Source organism: Squalius cephalus, assembly GCF_949319135.1.
Source record: "Squalius cephalus genome assembly, chromosome: 23".
In the NCBI taxonomy this organism is placed as follows: Eukaryota; Metazoa; Chordata; class Actinopteri; order Cypriniformes; family Leuciscidae; genus Squalius; species Squalius cephalus.
The window spans coordinates 7,988,480-8,011,890 of NC_137144.1; the positions used below are offsets into that span (position 1 = coordinate 7,988,480).

A 23,411-nucleotide genomic window follows, 5' to 3' on the forward strand; every position below is an offset into this window, starting at 1 on the left:
CCTTTGAAAACAGTCTAATAATGCAAACCATTGATTCTTGTCTGTGGAATGCGCCACTTGTAGTATTTTGCTGGTTAAGCAACATGGGTAAATTGCAATTCATTTATTTTTATTTTTATTGAGCACTCAAATTAAATAGAGGAATCGTGACAGCCCTATCTTGTAACGAATGTCACTTCAGTTCTACTTTCTGAGTATGAGACAGAACAGCATAATGCAAGCAATGTAAAAGGTATTGCCACAAACTCAACTCCTTCATGCTGATATCGTGAGACCGCTTTCACCTCGACAAGAAATATCGTCATGTATTAACAATGCGAGATCTTGTGGCATGAGATCTCGTCACACCCCTAATTATTACCTGTAATTCACAGCCTCTGCAAACGGTCCTGAGCGCGTTCATGGCAGACTTTAGCCCAAGCTTCCTGTCACATTGTTAAAAATGTACAATACTGTAATGTTGTTATATTTTCAGGATTGTGAAATTACTAAAATAAATGACATGATGAAATATTGACTAAATGTAGAGGTTTTTTTTTGTGTTTTTTTTTTTGCAAGACTACAACAAAAAACTGTAAAACACTGAAACTGGATTGAGAATGTAACAGTGCTGTTTATATGTATTTCTGCCCTTGTTGATTGTTCACTTAAAAATCTGGTGTTCACTGATCTTTTCCCCTAACATAAAAAAATTATGTTTCTAATTGAGTTTTTCAGGACTCTTTGCCTATTGTTTGTGTGTGCAGGTGTTTCTTGCGGGTGGTAATCAATTACTGCAGTTGCAGCAAGACTTGATTCCTCGATGCTCTAATCTGCTTTGCACGTATCATCTGCTCAAACAGATGAGCCTGACGCTTTCTTCATCCGTCCCACTGGACATACTGTGAGTCCACATGCCACATGGCCCATTCCAGAAAAATAAGATCCAAATATTTGTATTTAAGCTATGATTCATTTTGCAAATGTGTGTAAATGGCTGCCAAATTACACACAATAACCTAATTGCTGAAACGGGTATAATTTTTTTCAGTGAAAACGAAGACTTTAAATGCTACCCTCCACTCAGACAATTTTGTTTTGGGGTTTTTTGCTGTAAAACTGCATAAATAAGACAGATGTTAGCTGTTGTAAATTAATACAAGGATCGATTGGATCAGCATTGATTCCTGCAGTTGCAAGATTGCAAAAGGCTGGAGTGTGAAAACCGGTTTGGTCTTTACAGTTTGAAAATATATATTTATATACATTAGAGATGCTCCGATCCGCCTTTTTTGCCTCTGATACCTAGGATTCAGTATTGGCCGATACAGAGTACTGATTCGATACTAAAATAATCATTTTAAAATTACCTAATAAACTCTAGGCCTCTCTTTGTGGAAGAGACTGGGATCATTCTTTTGTTCAAGGCATCAGGCTTGACTTAAATATTACTTTCCTAACTTTGTAAAACAAAAATAACAAACAGACACAAATGTAGTGAATTATTTATTAAATAATTGTGTACCAGTGCAACAACTGTAAATAAACCAAGTGCTTCACTAGCTTGGCAGACATTCAAAATAAACAGGAGTCAGGCTCCTTCATTCATGAAAAACAAGGAAATATATTTATATATAAATATATACTATAAAAGGCATTTCTTTTAAATTTATAGTGCAGCTTTTTAAGCGACATATGATTGATAGGACAGAACAAGAAAGGCTATTAATAATCTTTCATCGCGTAAAAGTATTATAACATGGAGTCACAGCGTGCCTCTAACAAGTGCTTTCGATCTTCTTTCTGATCTGAATGGTGTGTGTAAAACACTTGAGTTTTGCCACAGACTAGTCCCAGCGTCTAGAACGCAACTGAATGCTTTAAGTGTCTCCATACTTGAAAAACCGCGGAAAACTACTTTTAAACACAAAATGTTTACGTACATTTTTCAGAGTTTCCGCTAGAAAACAATGGTTTCGTTTTCCGGACATTTTGATGATATGCCGGTCAAATATCGCCTCATAATTAGGGGGCGGGATTATTACATGATTTATTATTTATAATAATAATATTACCATCTTACGTGACAGTTCTCCATTACGGACGCGTCGCGACCGTTCAAATCGGCACTAAAAGACTGCTTTAAAACTTTCACAGAGACCTCAAACAGAAAGCACAAAGCCTTTCTTTAAAACGAATTTTGTTTTGTATTAATTGTATCTTAATTTGAATCAGTGTTTCATTATCCAATTTTCTCGATTTAATAAATAAAAAGTAAATATAGCAGACAATAAATAGGCCTAATCACGACATGGAGGCGCCAGCGCCTGAACTGGAGCTAACGTTAAGCTATCATCCATGAACCGAAATTTAACGTATAAGGTAGCCTACTCGCCTCACACACCTAAATAAAAATAAAAATATATCTATTATCTACAGAAATCTCTACTTTTAAACAGAACCCTTCAAAACAAAATAAAACGATGTAATCCGTATGAAATGTGTATTTCTCTCCGGCGCGTTCACTACTGCAAAGATCGCGAGTCAGACTTCATCTTTGCAGCCGACACAGAAAACACTTGTTTATTAATAGACAATTAAAATGTCTCATTGCAATATTTTTACATATTCATAATCATTACTTTTGCTGGTTCTTTGTGACAGTTATGAAAAATTTAGTGTGAGGGATTTGTTCACTTCACACAAAAAGATCTTGGATTTAGAATTTAGAGATCACTTTTTTTTTTTTTTTTTTACCGACTAGAGAGTAAACTTGACGGCACTTGCAAGAAAATGGATAAGTAGCTACATAATAACATTCACAAATGTTACACCATTTAAAAAATACATAGGCTGCTGAGTTACTAAAACATTCTTTGTCAAATAACACACCTTTTTGTTCACAGTTTTAACGTTCATGTTTCCATTTGTTTAATTTCAAGATCTGAGGTGAATTATATCCATTGTTGCTTTTACAGCTACAAAGCTGGAGCACTAAATGATATTCAAAGTCACATTTCACGCTTTTAACATTTAAATAAAGCACATAAACAGTACCAGAGATTATCATATCCAGTTTGCCACACTTCGTGTTTGATGTTCCAGCGCGACGTCGCAGGAAAATAGAAACCGTTTCTAGATTAGAAATGTCGCATGTCGCCGCTGCGTCTGGTTAGGACAAAAACTCTGATTAACATGGAAAAGATACCTTTTATCGCGTGTCGCGGCGTCGCGTCTCATGTAGTTAGTTAGGACACGGTGTTAGGCAATTTTAATCGGACAATTTGACCGGAGAGATTTAATTTTGTCGGACATTTCATTTTTTTTTCGGCCAATTACCGGACAACGGAAACCCTGATATTTACAGCGGGTCTATTCGAGATTAGTATTACCTGAGGTAATTTTTCCGGACCTTTTTACTGAAGGTAAAAGTCGCCGTAATCTTTACTGACATTGTCCGTAATGATTACTGAGATGGCACAATCGGACGGGACAAAAATCACTGAGAAGCTCTGGTGATAATTACTTTACCCCACTTCTCCATGTTAAACTAGTCCCATCCGAATAGGGCTTAAGATACAGCAATAAACTACAGCAAGATAAAGTCCTTTTATGGAAAACCATAGACCTTAAAGGGTTAGTTCACCCAAAAATGAAAATTCTGTCAGTAATTACTCACCCTCATGTTGTTCCAACCCCGTAAGACCTTCGTTCATCTTCGGAACACAAATTAAGATATTTTTTATTAAATCTGAGAGCTGGATCACTCCTCCATAGGCTTCTAAGGCATTATAACTTGCTGGCCCAGAAAATGTATTAAAGACATCGTTAATATAGTCCAAGTGACTACAGTGGCTCAATCTTAAGTTTATAAAGCGACAAGAATAATTTTTGTGCGCAAAAAACAAACAAAAATAACGACTTTATTCCACTATTCATTTCCTTCTCTCTGGGCCTCGAGTCTTTTCACGTAGTATAACTGCGCAGCGCATCTGTGTTGTATGTCACACATAGGCTCACTATTGGCCGACGCTGGTCATGTGTGTGATGCGTGTGACGTACAACACAGAAGCGCTGCGCAGTTATACTACGTGAAAAGACTCGAGGCCCAGAGAGAAGGAAATGAATAGTGGAATAAAGTCGTTATTTTTGTTTGTTTTTTGCGCACAAAAAGTATTCTCGTCACTTTATAAACTTAAGATTGAGCCACTGTAGTCACTTGGACTATTGGACATTTTCTGGGCCAGCAAGTTATAATGCCTTAGAAGCCTATGGAGGAGTGATCCAGCTCTTTAGATTTAATCAAAAATATCTTAATTTGTGTTCCGAAGATGAACGAAGGTCTTACGGGGTTGGAACAACATGAGGGTGAGTAATTACTGACAGAATTTTCATTTTTGGGTGAACTAACCCTTTAATCTACAGATCGATAGATAGATTTATTTTAGTTCGTCTTTGATTGTTATAAAATTGTTACTGGGTTTATTTAAGGTCATTAGTTCATGCATTATCTGTTTTTCTTTAGAAATGCTGATCTTCAGCATCTGTCTGTTCTGGAGCTGTCTGACTCAACGACTCCTACTTCCAACAGATCAGGTAAAATGAATCGCCACAATATAGAAACACAGGTTATGACTGATGATGAGAAGGCTGACTGATCCTTGCTGTTTTTTGTCTCTTTAGTGTTGAATCCTCAAACTGTTGTGGAGTTGTTCTACCAGAGTGTGGCCCGTAAAGCCATCATGTCTCAGATCTTCTCCCAGCAGGATGTGGAGGGCAACCAGAACATGTTGCACTGGCCACAGATGATCTCCAGTGTCCTGACACTACTCTGTCAGTTTCTGTATCCTCTTGATGTGTAGTATGCTGGACGCTAGTGTTGAGACCAACATTTCAGTAGTCTGTACTTGGGGTTGGTGAAATGACCAAAATCGTAATATCACGATGAGAGAAATTTTGTTTTACAATAATGATATATGATATTTGACAAGTATGAATATTTAACTGTTCAAGCCCAATTATGCGGGAAAAAGCACTCCATTCAGTTCACACGTGCTCTGAGCAGCGGTATGTGTTGTTTTCTTTATGACGCACGTCTCTCAGACAGCACTGAGAAACAGTCTCTCAGAGAGCGCGCACATGTCAAGTCACATTTATTTATATAGCGCTTTTTACAATACAGATTGTTTCAAAGCAGCTTTACAGAGATAACAGGAAAATAATGCAACAAAGTTTTTTTCCAGAAGAAAATAGTGTCACAGTCCACCTTAAGTTCAGTGATGTTTCATTTTGTTGTAAAAAAAAGTTATTTTAGTTTATTTAAATTAATTTAGTTTATATATATATATATATATATATATATATATATATATATATATATAGTGAGGAAAATAAGTATTTGAACACCCTGCTATTTTGCAAGTTCTCCCACTTGGAAATCATGGAGGGGTCTGAAATTGCCATCGTAGGTGCATGTCCACTGTGAGACATAATCTAAAAAAAAAAAAATCCTGAAATCACAATATATTATTTTTTAACTATTTATTTGTATGATACAGCTGCAAATAAGTATTTGAACACCAGCTAGACATATCAGCTAGAATTCTGACCCTCAAAGACCTGTTAGTCTGCCTTTAAAATGTCCACCTCCACTCCATTTATTATCCTAAATTAGATGCACCTGTTTGAGGTCGTTAGCTGCGTAAAGACACCTGTCCACCCCATACAATCAGTAAAAATCCAACTACTAACATGGCCAAGACCAAAGAGCTGTCAAAGACACTAGAGACAAAATTGTACACCTCCACAAGGCTGGAAAGGGCTACGGGGAAATTGCCAAGCAGCTTGGTGAAAAAAGGTCCACTGTTGGAGCAATCATTAGAAAATGGAAGAAGCTAAACATGACTGTCAATCTCCCTCGGACTGGGGCTCCATGCAAGATCTCACCTCGTGGGGTCTCAGTGATCCTAAGAAAGGTGAGAAATCAGCCCAGAACTACACGGGAGGAGCTGGTCAATGACCTGAAAAGAGCTGGGACCACTGTTTCCAAGGTTACTGTTGGTAATACACTAAGACGTCATGGTTTGAAATCATGCATGGCACGGAAGGTTCCCCTGCTTAAACCAGCACATGTCAAGGCCTGTCTTAAGTTTGCCAATGACCATTTGGATGATCCAGAGGAGTCATGGGAGAAAGTCATGTGGTCAGATGAGACCAAAATAGAACTTTTGGGTCATAATTCGACTAAACGTGTTTGGAGGAAGAAGAATGATGAGTACCATCCCAAGAACACCATCCCTACTGTGAAGCATGGGGGTGGTAGCATCATGCTTTTGGGGTGTTTTTCTGCACATGGGACAGGGCGACTGCACTGTATTAAGGAGAGGATGACCGGGGCCATGCATTGCTAGATTTTGGGGAACAACCTCCTTCCCTCAGTTAGAGCATTGAAGATGGGTCGAGGCTGGGTCTTCCAACATGACAATGACCCGAAGCACACAGCCAGGATAACCAAGGAGTGGCTCTGTAAGAAGCATATCAAGGTTCTGGCGTGGCCTAGCCAGTCTCCAGACCTAAACCCAATAGAGAATCTTTGGAGGGAGCTCAAACTCCGTGTTTCTCAGCGACAGCCCAGAAACCTGACTGATCTAGAGAAGATCTGTGTGGAGGAGTGGGCCAAAATCCCTCCTGCAGTGTGTGCAAACCTGGTGAAAAACTACAGGAAACGTTTGACCTCTGTAATTGCAAACAAAGGCTACTGTACCAAATATTAACATTGATTTTCTCAGGTGTTCAAATACTTATTTGCAGCTGTATCATAGAAATAAATAGTTAAAAAATCATACATTGTGATTTCTGGATTTTTTCTTTTTTTTAGATTTTGTCTCTCACAGTGGACATGCACCTACGATGACAATTTCAGACCCCTCCATGATTTCTAGATTTCTCAAAATAGCAGGGTGTTACTTCAAATACTTATTTTCCTCACTGTATAGAGCGCTGCTCTGGAGAAAACAGTGATGTCATCGTCCAGTTCAGTTCTCATAATGGTGTCAATGCAGGCAGATCAATAATATTAAATATTGAATATTAAATTTAATGTCCCCAACTAAGCAAGCCAATGGCAACAAAGAAGGGAAAAAAGGTGAAAAAGGCAACTGTGGCAAGGAACCAAAACTCCTTCAGGTACTGAATATACTGAAATGAGTTCTTTTGCTGTTAATTGCACTTCAACAGTTAAAAATCGCCTGTTTTTAAACCTCAATGCTTAAAAAAACGCATGCAAACAATAAGCTTTCTTGAGCATATAGCGCAGCAACAGTGAGAGTAACTGCGATTGAGGCGATAGTCCAAAATATCTACAATATACAAAACTTTTCATCTACTTCCAAAATTGGTAACACTTTATAATAACTGCACGTTATTAATCATTAGCTAAGCATTAATAAACAGTTAATCATTTATAAAGCATTAATAGACATTAAGCAGTTTATAAATACAGCTACAAATGCTTTATTCTATATACTTTATTTATAAGCATATCTATAATGTTTAATAATTGCATTTTCATACTTTATTAATGATCAATTTATAATTTCTAAATAAAGTATTGCTTTATTTACAAACCAGTTATTTAAGAGTTGTCAGTGGTTCATAAGATCACTTAGAAAGTTTAAGTAAATGATTAATAAACTATTTAAATGTACATTCATACATCTTAAATATTTCTATATTCTGAATCATTGTTGTGTTTGTTTCCTTTTTCTGTTTAAAAGATAACTGGGCCTTTAAATCTCTTTTGTAAAAACTTTACAAGGCATGCATAGTCCTCACTTTATATGAGCTCACAAAAATAGTTAACTGACCACTACTAAATGCTTCATAACTACCTGAATTAACCATGAATTACAGTAGAAATACATGTTAAAGCATTTATTAACACACTAAGTAACTATTACTATATGTCTGAATAAAATGAATGTACATTTAAATAGTTTGTAGATTATAGATATGCTTATGAATCAAGAATAAAGCATTTGTAGCTTATTCATGTCTATTAATGCTTTATAAATGATTAACTGTTTATTAATACTTAACTAATGTGCTGTGCAGTTATAAAGTGTTACCCAAATGGTAAATTTATACTTAATTCTTAATTTTTAATTATTTACTTTTTATCATTTGAATTTGTAAATGTCAGGTAATTTTCAACTAACTATATTTTCAACTTCAAAACATAATTCAGAACATTCAATTAAAATGTTTTGTCTTGAAACTTCACATTCCATTAAGAAATAACTGTTTAAATAAATGTTGTCATACATGGACAGTCTAACACCGCCACATGCCCCAGGTTCCCTTCAGAACACACTCATGCTCACCTCTGCAAGCGAGCGTTACACCGTGTCCTAACTACACGCGACGCGACGACACGCGATAAAAGGTATCTCCATGTTAATCAGAGTGTTTGTCCTAACCAGGCGTGACGGCGACACGCGACGTTTCTAATTTAGAAACGGTTTCTATTTTTCTGCGACGTTGCGCTGGAACAACAAACACAAAGTGTGGCAATGATAATCTCAGGTACTGTTTATGTGCTTTATTTAATGTTAAAAGCGTGTAATGTGACTTTGAATGTCATTTAGTGCTCCCAGCTTTGTAGCTGTAAAAGCAACAATGGATAATTCACCTCAGATCTTGAAATTAAACAAATGGAAACAAGAACGTTCAAACTGTGAACAAACAAGTGTATTATTTGACAAAGATTGTTTTAGTAACTCAGTATCCTATGTATTTTTTAAATGGTGTAATATTTGTGAATTTGATTATGTAGCTACTTATCCATTTTCTTGCGAGTGCCGTCAAGAGATTACTCTCTAGTGCTGTGCACTTGCCGTGAGACTCCACCCACACGCTGTTCTGATTGGCTGTGATTTTTGATTGACGTTGTGGCGTCTCACAGTCGCGTCGCGTCTTGTGTGGACAGACACACTGCCTGTCTCTGGAATTTTATCGCGTCGCGTGTAGTTAGGACACGGTGTTAAGCAATCGCCTGTCAGTGAGTGGGTTGGGCGTATTGAATATTGATTCTCTTTTTATTATCGACATAGTACATCAGCACTTTTGATGTCACTACTGGACACTTGATATATTCAGACAGTTCTTGTTTGTAAAGTATCTGGGTGATGCTCGTTCACGAGTTCAGTATTTGCCTTGCATCATTGTACTAGCTGGCCCAGCAATCCCAGTTTCCTCTTTCCTGAATGCCTGATGGGAAACTGCCAATATGCACAACTGCAGGTGAGAAAACCAGTATGAAATTATACATATCTAATTTCCCAGATTGCACCATGGATTGCACATGGTCTTCATAAAAATGCAACAGTAAAGGGACTGTTGTTATGGAGTATAAATTAGCTGTTTCAGCCGAACATTTCATTGCATAAATATTTTCTGATTTAGGCCGAATTGGTTTTGGAGGGTCGAAATCAGTGACTGAAAACAGACGTTTCATTTAGTGGTTCTCCAATGGGATGTTTTGACTGTTAGTCCATTTCATGCACACAACGTGAATAAGCTACAACAGTTAAATATGTAATTTGTGTGGACACTGGATTGACAATATTAATTTATTGATTTTTCGGTAATATGGTTTCTTAAATCTAAAAGCTTTTAGTCTCTGTTGTTTTCTGTTAATGCGCAGCGTGAACAACCTAACTAAACATTTGTAGTATGCTTGCCATTCAGTAATTGCAAAAGGCTTTTTTCATTTTAATATGAAGCAAAGTCTCAACTTTAAAATTCTGTCAATTTTATTAAATTCAAACGATAAATGTCGTTTTGGCGCTCGGTGTGACAGATTGCTGTAGCGCACACTGGGATTTATAATAGTCCTTTACGATTGTTCCTTGTCAGACTGTACAAACATGAAGCCATGTCACACTGTAAGAGACTGTACGGTAGTCAAGACGCGTTAAAAACAGACGCACTTTTACTTTACACTTTTACTTATTTTACTTTGGCCCATCCAAGGATGCTAAGTAATGTAGTGATTGGTAAACGCGTCACAGCTGATGTTGTGATTTTTGGACTATCATGATTAACTATCATCAGCTATATTATATCTAATGTAAATTAGAAAATAATATACTGATAATCGTTAATAACAAATAATCTTTCATTTATTTGTTTGATGCATAATAAGGTACTTCACCTTATTAGTTTCAGAGAAACAATCTTTCTGTAAGATAATATAACTCCTCCAAAGCCACACTCAACTTAATCACTTGTATTTTATGCGTCTTATGCACTTTATTCCTTTATCATTCATGGTATTCATTTATTAGTGGTGTTAGTTATGTTTATCTTTTGTTAATAGCATTTATTTTATTACACTTGTCTCTTCCTTGTGCTGATAATACAGAAGAGGCTATACAAGTTAGCAATCTCTCCAATCTTTCAGATAAATCAGCTGACCAACTTCCCCCCCAGTTTACATTAATTTTAAATGATTGAACAGTTGGGAGTGTTCCCACACTGCCAAGGTAAAAGACCTTGACTGGTACCCCAAGCTAAGAGAGGTGGGGAAGTTAGTAATCTGATGAAAATCACAAGTCAGTGGTGACGTGAGTATCAATCACTACTAGGGTTGGGTATTGTTTGAATTAATGATTCCGATTCTACTTATTGATTCCTAATATCGATTCCTATAAGGTAAAAAGAAAAAGTAGATACTGTATCATTCACATTTATTTTAAGTCTTACTGCAAAACATTTCATTGTAGCTGAATACCATGAACAAAAATCAACAGGCTAAAGAACAGTTACACAATGAACTTTTGCCTGTGGTTTAAAAATACCATTGCAGAAACAACTAGACTAATATGAATTTAAAGACAAATAAAACACTCTGTAATTAAAAAAGAACAAATAAAAAATGTATCAATCAGAGCATATAAATACAACTGAACAAAGATGCGTTTGAAAAAAAAAAAATCTTTTTTGTGGCAATTTTGGCAGGGCAAGTAAACATCTAAACCACTGGCCGAGCGGGCCAGTAGAAAAAATCTTTAGCGTTGAGGTCTGTAACTTGCCACTAAACTATGCACAGACCATGTTTTCTCTAAAAGTGTCTCTGTCTGTCTTTCACTCTCTATCCATCACTCTACCGGTCAAACAAGTTCTGGTTGATAAATTGGTAAAGTAAAATTATTCAAACTTTGTATTCAAACCTCAATAAGGGCACAAATGTGACTGTATTGATGGGGCTATTTAGTGTTTATTCACTGATAATTAATAGATGAACACAGCTTGATTTGGATGTGTAGCCAGCAAACAGAATATGGAATGTGATTGCTCTACCAAAACTTAATTATTAGGAATTTATTATCTTTTAAAAAATGTTGTAACACTTTCACTGTGGCTGCGTCCTACCTCTCTACAGGAATATGTTCGATTAGTTGGGTCCTGGTGCCAGGTGAATGTGGGATCCTATCGTTTTGTTTTGGGTCAATGCTATCTGTCCAGTGGTGAGGGGCAAAAGGTAAGAAAATCCATGAATGACCAATGGGCCTCTATTAGGAAATATTTTGGATTAAAAAATAATAAAACTAATCTTTAGGTACCAAGCATAATTTGACAACACTAATGATCATGGATTCGATTCCCAGGGAATGTATGAACTTTATAAATGTGCAGCTTGAAATTATGTCTGCTAAATGTATAAATGTAAATGCAAGTAATTTCACTTAGTTGCCATATTCTTGACTCTCCAGGGTAGCTATTTTCCTGCTGTTTTACTGCAAGTACCATTTCTGTCAACCGGAATGGGGAAAGACCAAAACTTGTTGTTAAAATTAAGGGTGTACTCACACTAGGCACAGTTTAATTGCAGAAGATTATTACGGAGGCAGCTGAATTTGCAGCTTTACTCACAAACTACAATTCCTGTTCATCAATAAGGTGAGAACCAGACCTGTTGTAAGCTTAAATATACTTGATTTAATACAAATTAATTGAAAAACGTAGTATCCAAGTAGTAATAGAAGATGTCTGCTGTCATAATGATGACAGTTATGCCCTGTTCTGTGCTCTGGTGCGGTTAGCGATCACACTACATGTGTACCGCGCCTGAGCCCAACTGAACCATGCTCTGGCTCACCTCTTCCAAGCTGGCCTGGGACGGTTAAGCGAACCGTGATAACACTAGTCAAACGAACCAGACTTTGGGGATCAAACGTGCTCGGGCACGGTTCAGATCGCCTAGTGTGAGTACACCCCAAGTTTCAGTAACATTTTGAATCGGTAATGAAAGCAGATGCTTCTGAAGCAGACATGGCTGTTTGCATTCTCTGGAATGCATGCAAGCGTAGGCGAACAGCCTTTTTTCGATCTTTTACCAATTGTTTATTTTTTCCTGCAATTTACTCCAGACACTACACAAGGCAGAAACTGTCCACTTCTCACATAAATACATGAATGGGAGGAAAAAATAACACTTTAAAGAGGCAGTGGCCTTTTTTATATAGGCATTCCAATGCTCAAAACATGGCAGATGTAGTAATGGAAGTTCGTCTTTGCAGTTGTTCTAGATGCAAAAGAGGTGTTGTGAAATGATGCGTATTTGCAGATGTTGTTTGTCATGTGTGGATGTGCGTTTTGTGGTTTTAGGCATTGCAGTGTTTCCAGGAAGCAGCCACTGAGGTGGATAAAGAAGAGTTTTTAATGAAACTCACAGGTTCAGATGAGGAGACAGCCACGACCGCCCCACGATTACTTTATTACAACAAGGAAAGCGTCTGGTAGAAGCACAGAACAGGTTAAAATTATCATTCAGCATTTGAATGGGCATGTAATAATTCTAATTATTTATTTGTTTAGGTTTTACGGTTATTGGAGGATATTTGTTTGCCTGAGCTTGTGATCAATTTGGCAACGCTGGCCATATCTGAAGCTGCCAATGACGAGAGAAGCCAGGTAACAACTTTGTGTTTTGAGAGTGACTAATTCAAGTAATGTAAAATTAAATTGTGTATTACTGTCTTATTGATTTTTTGTTTTGTTTATTTGTTGTTGTTTTTTGTCTGATGGATTGTTTGGATTGAACCTAAAATGCATAGCTACCTTTTCCCCCCTAGATCGTTATGTGGTTTCAAAAATGATAAAATTAGATTAGGACTATCAAAAGTAACACATTCATTTTGCAATACATTTATTTATTTTTTTGTTTTTTTTTGTTTAATGCATTAAAAATATTTAACGCAGCATTTCTTTTTTTCCTGGCATCCTTTGCCTAGTTTTCATTATATGATCACACAGTCATTCATTCAAATGCTTTTAAACCATTCATGTGCGATAGGACGCGGATGAGAGCGTGGAAAATTTGTAAATTTAAATAAAAATCTTTTTTCATAGCCTTTGAAAATGAACTAGTTGAAGAACTTACCAGTCACAGTACCTAAATGCACGTTTTCCTTTTAGATTTATCCATTTTGTCCTAAAATGTGTTAAAAGGTTAAATCATAAAAATATATAATGAATATGTCAGCTTCCCATACATAATGATTTATATCAAACATAATTTTGAAAATTTCTATCTCCATTTAATATTAATAAGAAACTGACCTGTATTTTAGGCTGCTCTTTGGACTCGTATATTCAAGCATCATCTGGATCTTGGACACAACATTCAGGCGTATGAGGCCCTGACTCAAAACCCTGATCCTAGCAGGTACTGTGCAATGACATCATTTTCTTATCCACAGTTCAATGTAAAATACTTGAGCTCTCTCTGTGTGTGTGTGTGTGTGTGTGTGTGTGTGTGTGTGTGTGTGTGTGTGTGTCTGCAGGCAGCTGGACTGTCTCCGACAGCTGGTGGTGGTTCTGTGCGAGCGTGCTCAACTCAGGGATCTTATCCAGTTCTCATTTGTTAATTTACATGATGAGGTAGGTCAGAATACTTACTCACACATGTGCCTTCTAGGTATTTAAAACTGCATTGGCCCTGTTAGACAAGTTTTTGAAACAGACATCGAAATAAAATTCACTTTAAAAAATAGGGTTGATGACATTTAATACATGCGATTAATAAAAAATTGAATGCAAATAAATGATAAACTGAAGCACGTGTAATTGCGTCATTAACGTAATACCAATTAGATGATCTTGGGAGTCGAGAGTTTATCTACGTGATTCTGTTCGGTAGTGCAAATGAACTTAAGGTCTTTGCTGTTACAGAATGAATTCTGAAAATATTTTTCATTTTTATTTCTCATGGGTGCTTTGGTGTGCATAAATTTATGAATTATGTGGACTCCTTATATCATTTGGTAAAGACACCTAAATCTACCTTGAAAAAAAAGCTTGCAGTAAATTCAGTTTTGTGAGAATCACCCTTTGATCTCATGCTTTGCTTTGCTGGATATAGCAAATGACTACAAAATGAACGCGTTAAACAAAACAATTGGTTGTATGCTTAATTTCGTAAGTGTGCGATTAATCGCACCCTTTTGTGCGATTGATCGCGATTAAAAGAAATGAATGTATTGACAGCAGACTGTTAGATCGGATGAAACCTCCACGTTAGAATTATCAAATCTAGCCCCGGACGCCGGATCTTGTCAAATGATGTGTCCAACCCAGCAAACCTGTCAACAGAAAGTCTTGTTTGGTACTCAAGACTCTATTAACAGCCTTCTATCAGCCTGAGAGTTTGACTGAGAAAAGCAGAAGCAGGAGACGAAGTGATGATATTAAAAGAGCGGAGTTTATTGAATAATCTTAATAATCCAAGAGTTCCGGTCTCTATTTCCTTTTCAGCGGAGGTCCGGACAATGCTTTTTTGAAACAGTTATACATTTCTATCGAGGCAGCTGTAAAAAAAAAACTCAAAATAATTTTTTCCAAAAATGTACCAAAAAAGTTAATATTTCTCGCAACTGGATATGATTATAAAATTGTTAGATCAGATGTTTTAACAGGCTATTTTTTATTTTACATTTAGACACCTTTGTGTATGGCACATAGAAGGCCTTGGGACTGAGAAACATACTGGAGGTTTATCTCTTAAGAAAAGTATGGACCATTTTTATTATTTTGCTCAAAGTAATGAACTACTAAATACAAACAATGTACATAATCTAATTTATTAATTAATTATCTAATCTAATCAGAACAAAGTTTTAAACTAGTAATTTAAAAGATTTTTTTTTTGTCTTCCCTTGCGATCTCTAAATAATTTTCCAAATTCTGACATTATTTTGAAATGCTCTTTATATGCTGATTAATAGACCCTTTTACAGTTGGTAAACATGGTGACATATTTGTGTGGGCGGGGCTTAGCTGGAGGCAGAAAGAACCCTGTGGCCGCTTCACTAACGCTAGTTTGCAAGTTTTGTTAGCTGGTTTTTTTAACAATGACTGGAGAAAATCCGATTTTGTCTTAATGTGCGAGGTCACTCACTGTCCAGGACCGCGATTGTTATTTGCAAAAGTTAATTTTAACGGACGGAACCAGATGACCGTACACGCTCAGTCAATGGACGATCTGACAGGATTAACGTTAACGCTACCTCCGGTTGAGTGGCCTGACTTCTACACCTACCCGATAGAGAAACCGAGGGTAAAGAGAAACTAAGGGCATATATTTAGATGCCTATAACTATGTGCTGAATGGTCATGTAAAGACTTGTGTGTATGATCCGCAGTTCTGCCTAACCAGCGCCAAGAAGAGTGACACTACGGTGCAATTTTAATGATATGAATATTTTCTAGAAATAAAAAATCCAGATACAGCATACTCATTTTTCATCGATTCTTGTACCCAACAACACAACAAGATGACATTTAATAATAAAAATAATAATTTAAGCTCCTTATTATGTAGCCGAATCTGTGCTGGTTTGTATTGGCCGCCTCCAGTTTTCCGTTTGTTTTGCCTCCAGCTAGCGCCGTGACGTAACTGTGACGTCCGCGCAAAAGGGGTCTATAATCAGTCCCTCCAGTTTTTCGCGATTCCGCGATCGCTGAATACAATGCAAAATCAACAAAATGTTTAATTTTTTTGCGATCCTGCATAATTCCTAATTTAACCACAAAATAATCACAAAAATGAAAAAGACCTCAAAACATTAAATTATAATCACCCAATTGAAATATCTATAGTTTAATTAAAGTTTCAATGCATTTTTACGTGGATATAGATATTGCGGGAAAAGGGGAAACTCCTTTTCCTCGATTTACTGAAGCCTATAATGTAAAACGCATTTTGCAGTAGAGCTGAAGATCTTTGCCCGAACCCGACGGGACCCGATGGGTTTGGTCGGGTTCGGTCTTAATTTCTATTATTTTACACGGGCTCGGGCCGGGCTCGGGCTCGCGCTTCGGGTTGCGTGGTAAATGAGCGGTCAGGTGATGTGTTTAGATTAGCGTGAAAATGGATCTTGAGGAGGTGAAACGGAGGCTGGTCTCTGGAGGACTTATTTTATTTCTTTGTTCCAACTTCCAAGTGGCCTCTAGCCTCCGTTAGTCATGAATAAATGATGTTAAAAAATGTATAAATTACTCCTTTTTTACGAAAGACAAAGGTGCTCACGTGTGCGTGCGGCGCAGTCTCTTTTTTTCTTTCTCTCCCTTTTCCGCCGAGTGGTGCGTGTGCCGGCTCGCGGTGTGAAGCGCGTGTCCGCGCTATTCTCCGACACTCTTATCACTGCTGATAGACAGCCTTTTGGACAGTCGGGCTGTAAACGGGTTCGGGCTTTTAAAAAGCTGTCAATCAAAATGTACTTGTCGGGCTCGGGCCAAACTCTGTCGGGCTCGGGCCTTTTCGGGCCGAACTTTTAAGGCCCGATTACAGCTCTATTTTGCAGCTCCACAGCTAGCACAGTGAGTGTCTGGCTCACTCATTGGCTGTGCTGTGGCAACTTTATGAAGGTTACCTCCCCTTTCTCTGCTTTGCCCGCAAATAGAATTAGGCCCGCCCATGAGAAAATGAGCTATGTGAGTGAGATTGTTTTTTCCTTGAGAGTAGGGCTGGACGATTTTGGAAAATAATCTAATTGCGATTTTTTTTTACCAATATTGCGATTGCGATTTAATATGCGATTATTTTTTAAGCTCTTTATCTTTTCTATTTTTCAACAAAAACAAGCAATAAATCATTGTAAAATAGGGAAGGGAATCTTTAGGCACCTCATGAGCCGATACATTTTTTTTCTTTAATTGATCTTATTAATAAAACTTAAAATATTTAATTACATAATTATAAGTAGGCCTACTTATAATAATTACACATTAAAAAACTAAATTAATGCAATTACATGTTAATAATTTTAACAAATATAGCTTCAAAACAAATAACAAAGAGGGAAAAAAATATTACAAGCAATAAACAAAGAGTGCTTTCAGTATTTAAGAGTAGGCTGTCTGAACGTGTTCATCTCTTTTGAAATTATAAGATGTGGTTTGTCCTGTTTGTTTAATAACTGACTGTGTCACATTACCGGTAAATTCGCGTCATAAAAGCATTTTGAGATGTAAACGTACATTTAACCACGTAGACTCGCTCACAGCCGCATGCTCAAATGCTCTTCGCAAAACGCACGTGAGTATTTGAAATTGAAAGCAGCTTCTGTCGGTGATTTTCATATTTTTAATATATAAGCCAACTGCATTCCAAGACATATGATGCCTTCGTAGAACATTTGTTAGTAAAATACCGGCGGGCAAGACCGCGCACTAACTTACTGAAGTAACATCACGCAGACCGCGCGTATCTCATATCTTGCGCAATGAAGACCGCGAATGTCCTTGTAACTCGCTTCAACTTTTCCGAACTTTATTAAAGATTATTTCTCGTAAGGTTCGAGTGGTGTCGTGTGTGTGTGTGAGAGACAGAGGAATTAGAAGCAAGCAGAATACGGTTGTTTAAAGCACGCGCGTCGTACACGTCTGTGTTTAAAACTAAGCTCAGACATATACAATACAGAATCGTTGGAGAGAATCTATAACACAATATAACATAAATTAAACATAAACTGTTATTTCCTGTAGCCAGGTCTATATGTGTCGCGTGCCAAGTTGATGCTTCATCTGTAAATCAGACTGGTTTACTCTCACGTGTCACGTGACCAGACTATAATCGCAGCTTTGCGGTTTAAAAAATCGCATTTCATCATATCGCGATATTATCGCAAATGCAATTAATCGTTCAGCCCTACTTGAGAGACATCATGGCTTGCAAACGAGCGAAGCATGGCAGTTTCTCAGTGTTTGGATGTACAAATTAACACAAAAGTATTTATCTAGTTCCTTCATCCGAGCCTCTGATGAACCAGTGGGTTATGTGAATTTCTGATGTGTAATTGTTCAAGTTCAGACTGATAATCTTTCTCTCAAAATCGTTCAATACTGTTTATTCATCAGTAAATCAAGCCAGTGACTAAACGATCAACTTCACGTCGTTTATCTTAGTAGGATGAAAATAATCTTATTTAAACTGTGATTTAAAATGTATACAGAAAGCGATCAAAGAACAATCCCTTTCCAATCGCCCAAGCTGTCAATCACACAGTGTGAGTTTATCTGGACACTTGCCAAAACTCGTTATGAAATCAATGACGCTGTTACACTGCACAACGAAGCTCTTACTGTATTTACATCATGTTTACATTCTAAATACTTTAAAAACTTCTCACGATTCGTTAATCTCGATAGCTGTAATAGTAAAAACGTATAATAGCTGTAATAATAAAAGTTTTCGAGAGATCCACAATGTAATGCATATGCAAGCATGACAGCCAATCACAGGAGTGGGCGATTACACTGAAGTCTTACAGCAGACACGCCCCTTCAAACAGAGCGTTCAAATCAGAGGCTAAAAGCAGGCTTTATTTTTAAATTGTGACAATTTTTTATCTAAAAAACATACTAACATTATAAGGGCACCCCAGGAAACATTATAAAATAATAAAATAATCCATGCCATGGGACCTTTTAATGGTAAAATTAATAAATGTAAATCAAATAACAATATGAATAAATGATAAATCAACTATATAAATGAATAATGATTATAAATGATTTTGAAGAAAAACATGAAAACAAAGAAAATAATCTTTAAAATAATACAGAAAATAAAACACCAATGTTGCTTTCTTAACCCTCTGAGGTCTGAGCTGTTTTCTGGGCCCTGGAGGTGTTCTGACATGCTCTGACATTTCTGGTTATTTCTGTTACTTGTGACATTTTCATGGCTAAAGTCTAATTAAACTGTGTTCAGCACAAACTCTGCTACAACAATATATCAACAGCATGTATGTAAAAGTTTGTAGTTTTGAGATAATGACATTTATACATGGTTTGTGAAAATACAAAAAAAAATTCTCACTGAAATAAGGCCATGAAACCCATACTGATTATTTCTTCACAAGACTTTTGAAAATTGTATCACGTAGCCTAGAATATTTGCTCCAAAACAATGTGAAAATCACCCTGACTGCTCATTCAGAGAAGACAATATATTGATTTAAAAATTTTACGACGTGTTTTGTGTTAGAAAGCCTTATGCGGCAGCTCATTAATATGTAAGCTTTTCTCACCTGAGAAAGACAAAGAACCTCCCCAACGGCCCTATTAGGAGCTATCCTAATATAGCTCCTAATAGCCCTGTCATTCTGAGCAACCTTGCACAATACTGTAAATGAGGAGATTTAAAAAAGAATGGCTTTTAAATTGTTTGGATTTATTTACAACACAACATAACCCAAAGATACACAACAAATGCCAAAAAAAACACTTCAAAGACAGACCTTTGTGCCATTCCTAAAAACATTGTACATACATAGGTGTTTGATTTTCACTTTACCATGTTCATGTTCCAGAGACTCATGTGAATGTTGAAGTCGGCAGGACTCAGTGGCATCTGGGCCCTGAAAAATAAGTGAACATACTGATATCAAGAGAAAGGCCTGCACGATTTTGGAAATAAATATTAGATTTTTCTGGTTAAAATTGCTTTTTAAAGTTCACAAAATACACACACACACACACACACACACACACACACAAATGTTTCCAACAATATATAATATAATGAACACAAGGTTTGTTGTGCCTTGTAGGCATAAGCTATGCGCAGTGCTGGGTAAAATAATAATAACAATAGATAGCAGTATAAATCTTCCAAAATATTTCAGTAACAACCAAGCTAGAGAAAAATATATTGATTATCATGTTACTTCAAATGTTTCCATTCGTTATGATGATATGAAATGAGATAATAGTAAAAACATGAAGCCGTTTGGTGCGTTTTGCTTTTCAAATGTTCAAATGATACATTCAAACGCGATCGCGCTGCAAAATCTGATACATTCAAACGCGATCGCGCTCAAATATAAAACATTATGGTTACCATACATATCTACGTTTGACCAGATATCCACAAACACAGTAGGCTTAAAGCTACACTGTGTAACTTTTTTAGTTGATTCTTAGCAAAAAACACTTAGTTCTTTCAAAAATATATGTGCTTATATATATTTACTTATTTCAAGTAATAAAGTATTCTCTTAAGTTTATAATCTGCCATTGAAAGTACATACGGGTGTGGGGTTCGAATGCCAGTCGCCATGTTGCCCCTCCATCTTGAAACTACATTAGCCAAAGAGGGACATGCCTGTAAATTCAAGCTTCGCCTTTTGCGTTTTTCACTCAGTGACACCGTGACGAATGCGAGGGGGAGATTACTCGCGAGCTCGCGAGTGTCGGCAGATTTGAAAGATAGTGTGTGTGTGTGTGCGTGCGTACTCACATTTGAAAGAGAGAATTAAAAAAAACGTCAACGCGACAGACAAATCAGCAAGACCATAGTCAATATTGGAGTAACTTTTCCCAGATGGAAACAGCTCATGAGGAGAAAAGATTTTAAAACGGACGCCGAGGTTGCCTGCTTTCTTCTCGACAGGTAATTCAGCCTGTTGTAATTCATTTGTGTAAATTCGAAGTTTTATAGTTGCTTGTCTAACCATAGCATGGCTGTGCATAACGCCAGAACGACCTCTAGAATAACTTCATCCTCGCGTCAATGGTGAAAAAGTATTGTTTACCTTGTAACAAATCTGTGCTGCGACGGATCACAGGTGATGAATAGTTTTAAAGGCGCAGTTTTTTAAGCTATATAAAAAAAGGACACTGTAAATTTTAGTTATTTTTAATTGCTTTTACTTTGTACACATTGTAACGTTAGCCTAATCTGATTATGCTGGGATAGCCGATTCCAAGGGTGACGTTACCTCCTGACATCTGTCCTGTAGTTTTATTCATTTTAGACGTATTGTTTATTATTGTCATGGACGAAGTCGATAACTGGAAGCCATGTTAATCTTGGAATAATACGGCCACCGTAGGAGTTAAAACGCCCTCGGAATTGAGAGGAACAGAAACAAATATTCACTGGGTAGTCATATACAATTTCACCGCTAGATGGGGGTAAAAATCACACAGTGTAGCTTTAACAGTAAACACGGGTCTAAATATTATAATATTCCCCATATATCTAGCAACAGTTCAACTGCAATGTGACATTTATGCAACAATAACAAACTAATATGTAAAAATTTCTTACCTTAAATCTTTATTGTCTTCAAATCGCGTTCTTCTTCTTCTGAGGTAGCCTAAATCCAATGTAAGCTCTGGCGCGTCTTTCAAACACAGTAAGGAGTAAGTTACGAAGTCTCTGCTTCTTTGTTTTGAGGTGATGAGGGCGTTTACAGGTCTGCGTTTCTCCGCATGGATCATTTGCATGTCAATCGCTCGTGCGCTCGTAGGCGTGTTCAAATTAAATTTAATGAGGACGCGTTTGAGAAACTGTACATGCCGCTGCTTTCGTATGGATTACTTCAAAATAGAATATTTGTTTTTTATATTATTTACATACTTTAAAAATAGAGATTCCAAGCGTTGTATAGACATGCGTTTCAAGTCTGTGTGACAAACATTCGCTGAGTTACAGGTCATTTTCTGTCGCGTTTCAGAATGAGTTTCACATTGAGAGAGACGGCAGAACGCGCATCATGTTTATTTTCTTTGTTTTACGGAAAACACAACATTTTGTTTTTATTATGAGTGTACACAAATAAAAGAAGACATTTAACAGCTTTGAATGATGTACAACACAAGTATGTAAAATCAAAATCAACAGAGTATTTTGCACTGATAAAAAAAAAACGAGTAGATCACGCCGGCGTGATTGCCGACCTCAGGGGGTTAAAGTAAAACGGGTTGTTGCTTTTTTGCAGTGCAATTTTTTTTGGAAAGATTTAAATAAGTCAGTTGTTTTATCTAACATGTCTTACAGATTTCTGATCATTCAAAATAAGATGCAGATAAAGTAGAACTGTAAGATTACATTTGTGGTGCAATCTGGGAAAACCCGTATGTTTTAACTAAGGTCTAAAAATAAGTCGAATGTCAGTTGTTGTTTTTTTGTCAAAATTGGGTTTTCGGTAAATTATTATTCTATAAGATTCAACAGAGAGAGCAATGGAGTCTGAAGTAGCTGCTCGCTTAAAAGATATTGCTCGCCTCTCAATCGTCCAATTTCAAAACGGTTTTCACTGGATGAATTTTGAGTTTGTAAGCTTTCGAATGATACTTAATCTATGATGATTACTAAAATATGTGATATGAAAAAAAGGCAATAAAAAAAAGCACCAATCGTCCCGCTAGCAGGACGTGTCAGTTAATTAAACCTGTTTTTCTCAATTCCATTCCTGAAAATCATAGCGATCAGCCGAATTCAGATAACCATAACTTTTGTTACCGATGAAAGAAATAAAAACAGATTTGGAAAGGGCATGAAACCAGCTTTAATGTGGCTTTAATTTCACCATGTGATGGGTTTTCCCAGATCGCATCACATTTATTTGAATGCATTAGTGAGAAAAAGAATTGCATTCGTAAATAAATGCTACCCGTTTAAAAAGAGCTTTCACCCGATCATATTCAGTTGCATCTAGAAGGTACAAACAAATTCCTTGAGGACTATAACCTCCTGCACATGTCCATCGCCATCATCATAACCTTCACATTCTTTCTGATATGAGTGATCCATCTGTATCAAACTAGCTAAATGTGTTCAACGTGTGAATTCTTGCTAAAAATGCAGTTATATTTTGGCCTGTTGGCATTAATTGTACTTGTGATAGAGAGGTAGTGGAGCACTCTTAGTGGAGCAATTTTAAAACCACAATTTTGGGACCCCTGTCCCGCTCATCTCCTCACTCCTGTCCCGCTCATCTCCTCACATACTCTGATTGGCAGCCTTACTAAAAAACACTCATCATTGTACTGAAACCTGCCTGTCATTTCTGTGGTGACCAAGTGAACCTGAGCCACAGTTTTTACATTTACATCACTCCTTTAAGTGAAAAAATAGT

General features: G+C 36.8%; 1 protein-coding gene across 2 annotated transcripts in view; it reads left to right on the plus strand.

Moving 5' to 3' along the window:
* The window catches only part of nup160 (nucleoporin 160), a 115,443-nt gene that overhangs the window by 52,949 nt on the left and 39,083 nt on the right, over positions 1-23,411 (plus strand). For both annotated transcript variants that reach the window (XM_079860179.1, XM_079860180.1), the window contains exons 17-25: positions 747-883; positions 4,505-4,575; positions 4,663-4,822; positions 9,210-9,279; positions 11,423-11,521; positions 12,649-12,766; positions 12,857-12,954; positions 13,614-13,708; positions 13,827-13,923. In XM_079860179.1, the coding sequence (XP_079716305.1) occupies positions 747-883; positions 4,505-4,575; positions 4,663-4,822; positions 9,210-9,279; positions 11,423-11,521; positions 12,649-12,766; positions 12,857-12,954; positions 13,614-13,708; positions 13,827-13,923 (945 nt within the window). The remainder of the gene's footprint in view (positions 1-746; positions 884-4,504; positions 4,576-4,662; positions 4,823-9,209; positions 9,280-11,422; positions 11,522-12,648; positions 12,767-12,856; positions 12,955-13,613; positions 13,709-13,826; positions 13,924-23,411) is intronic.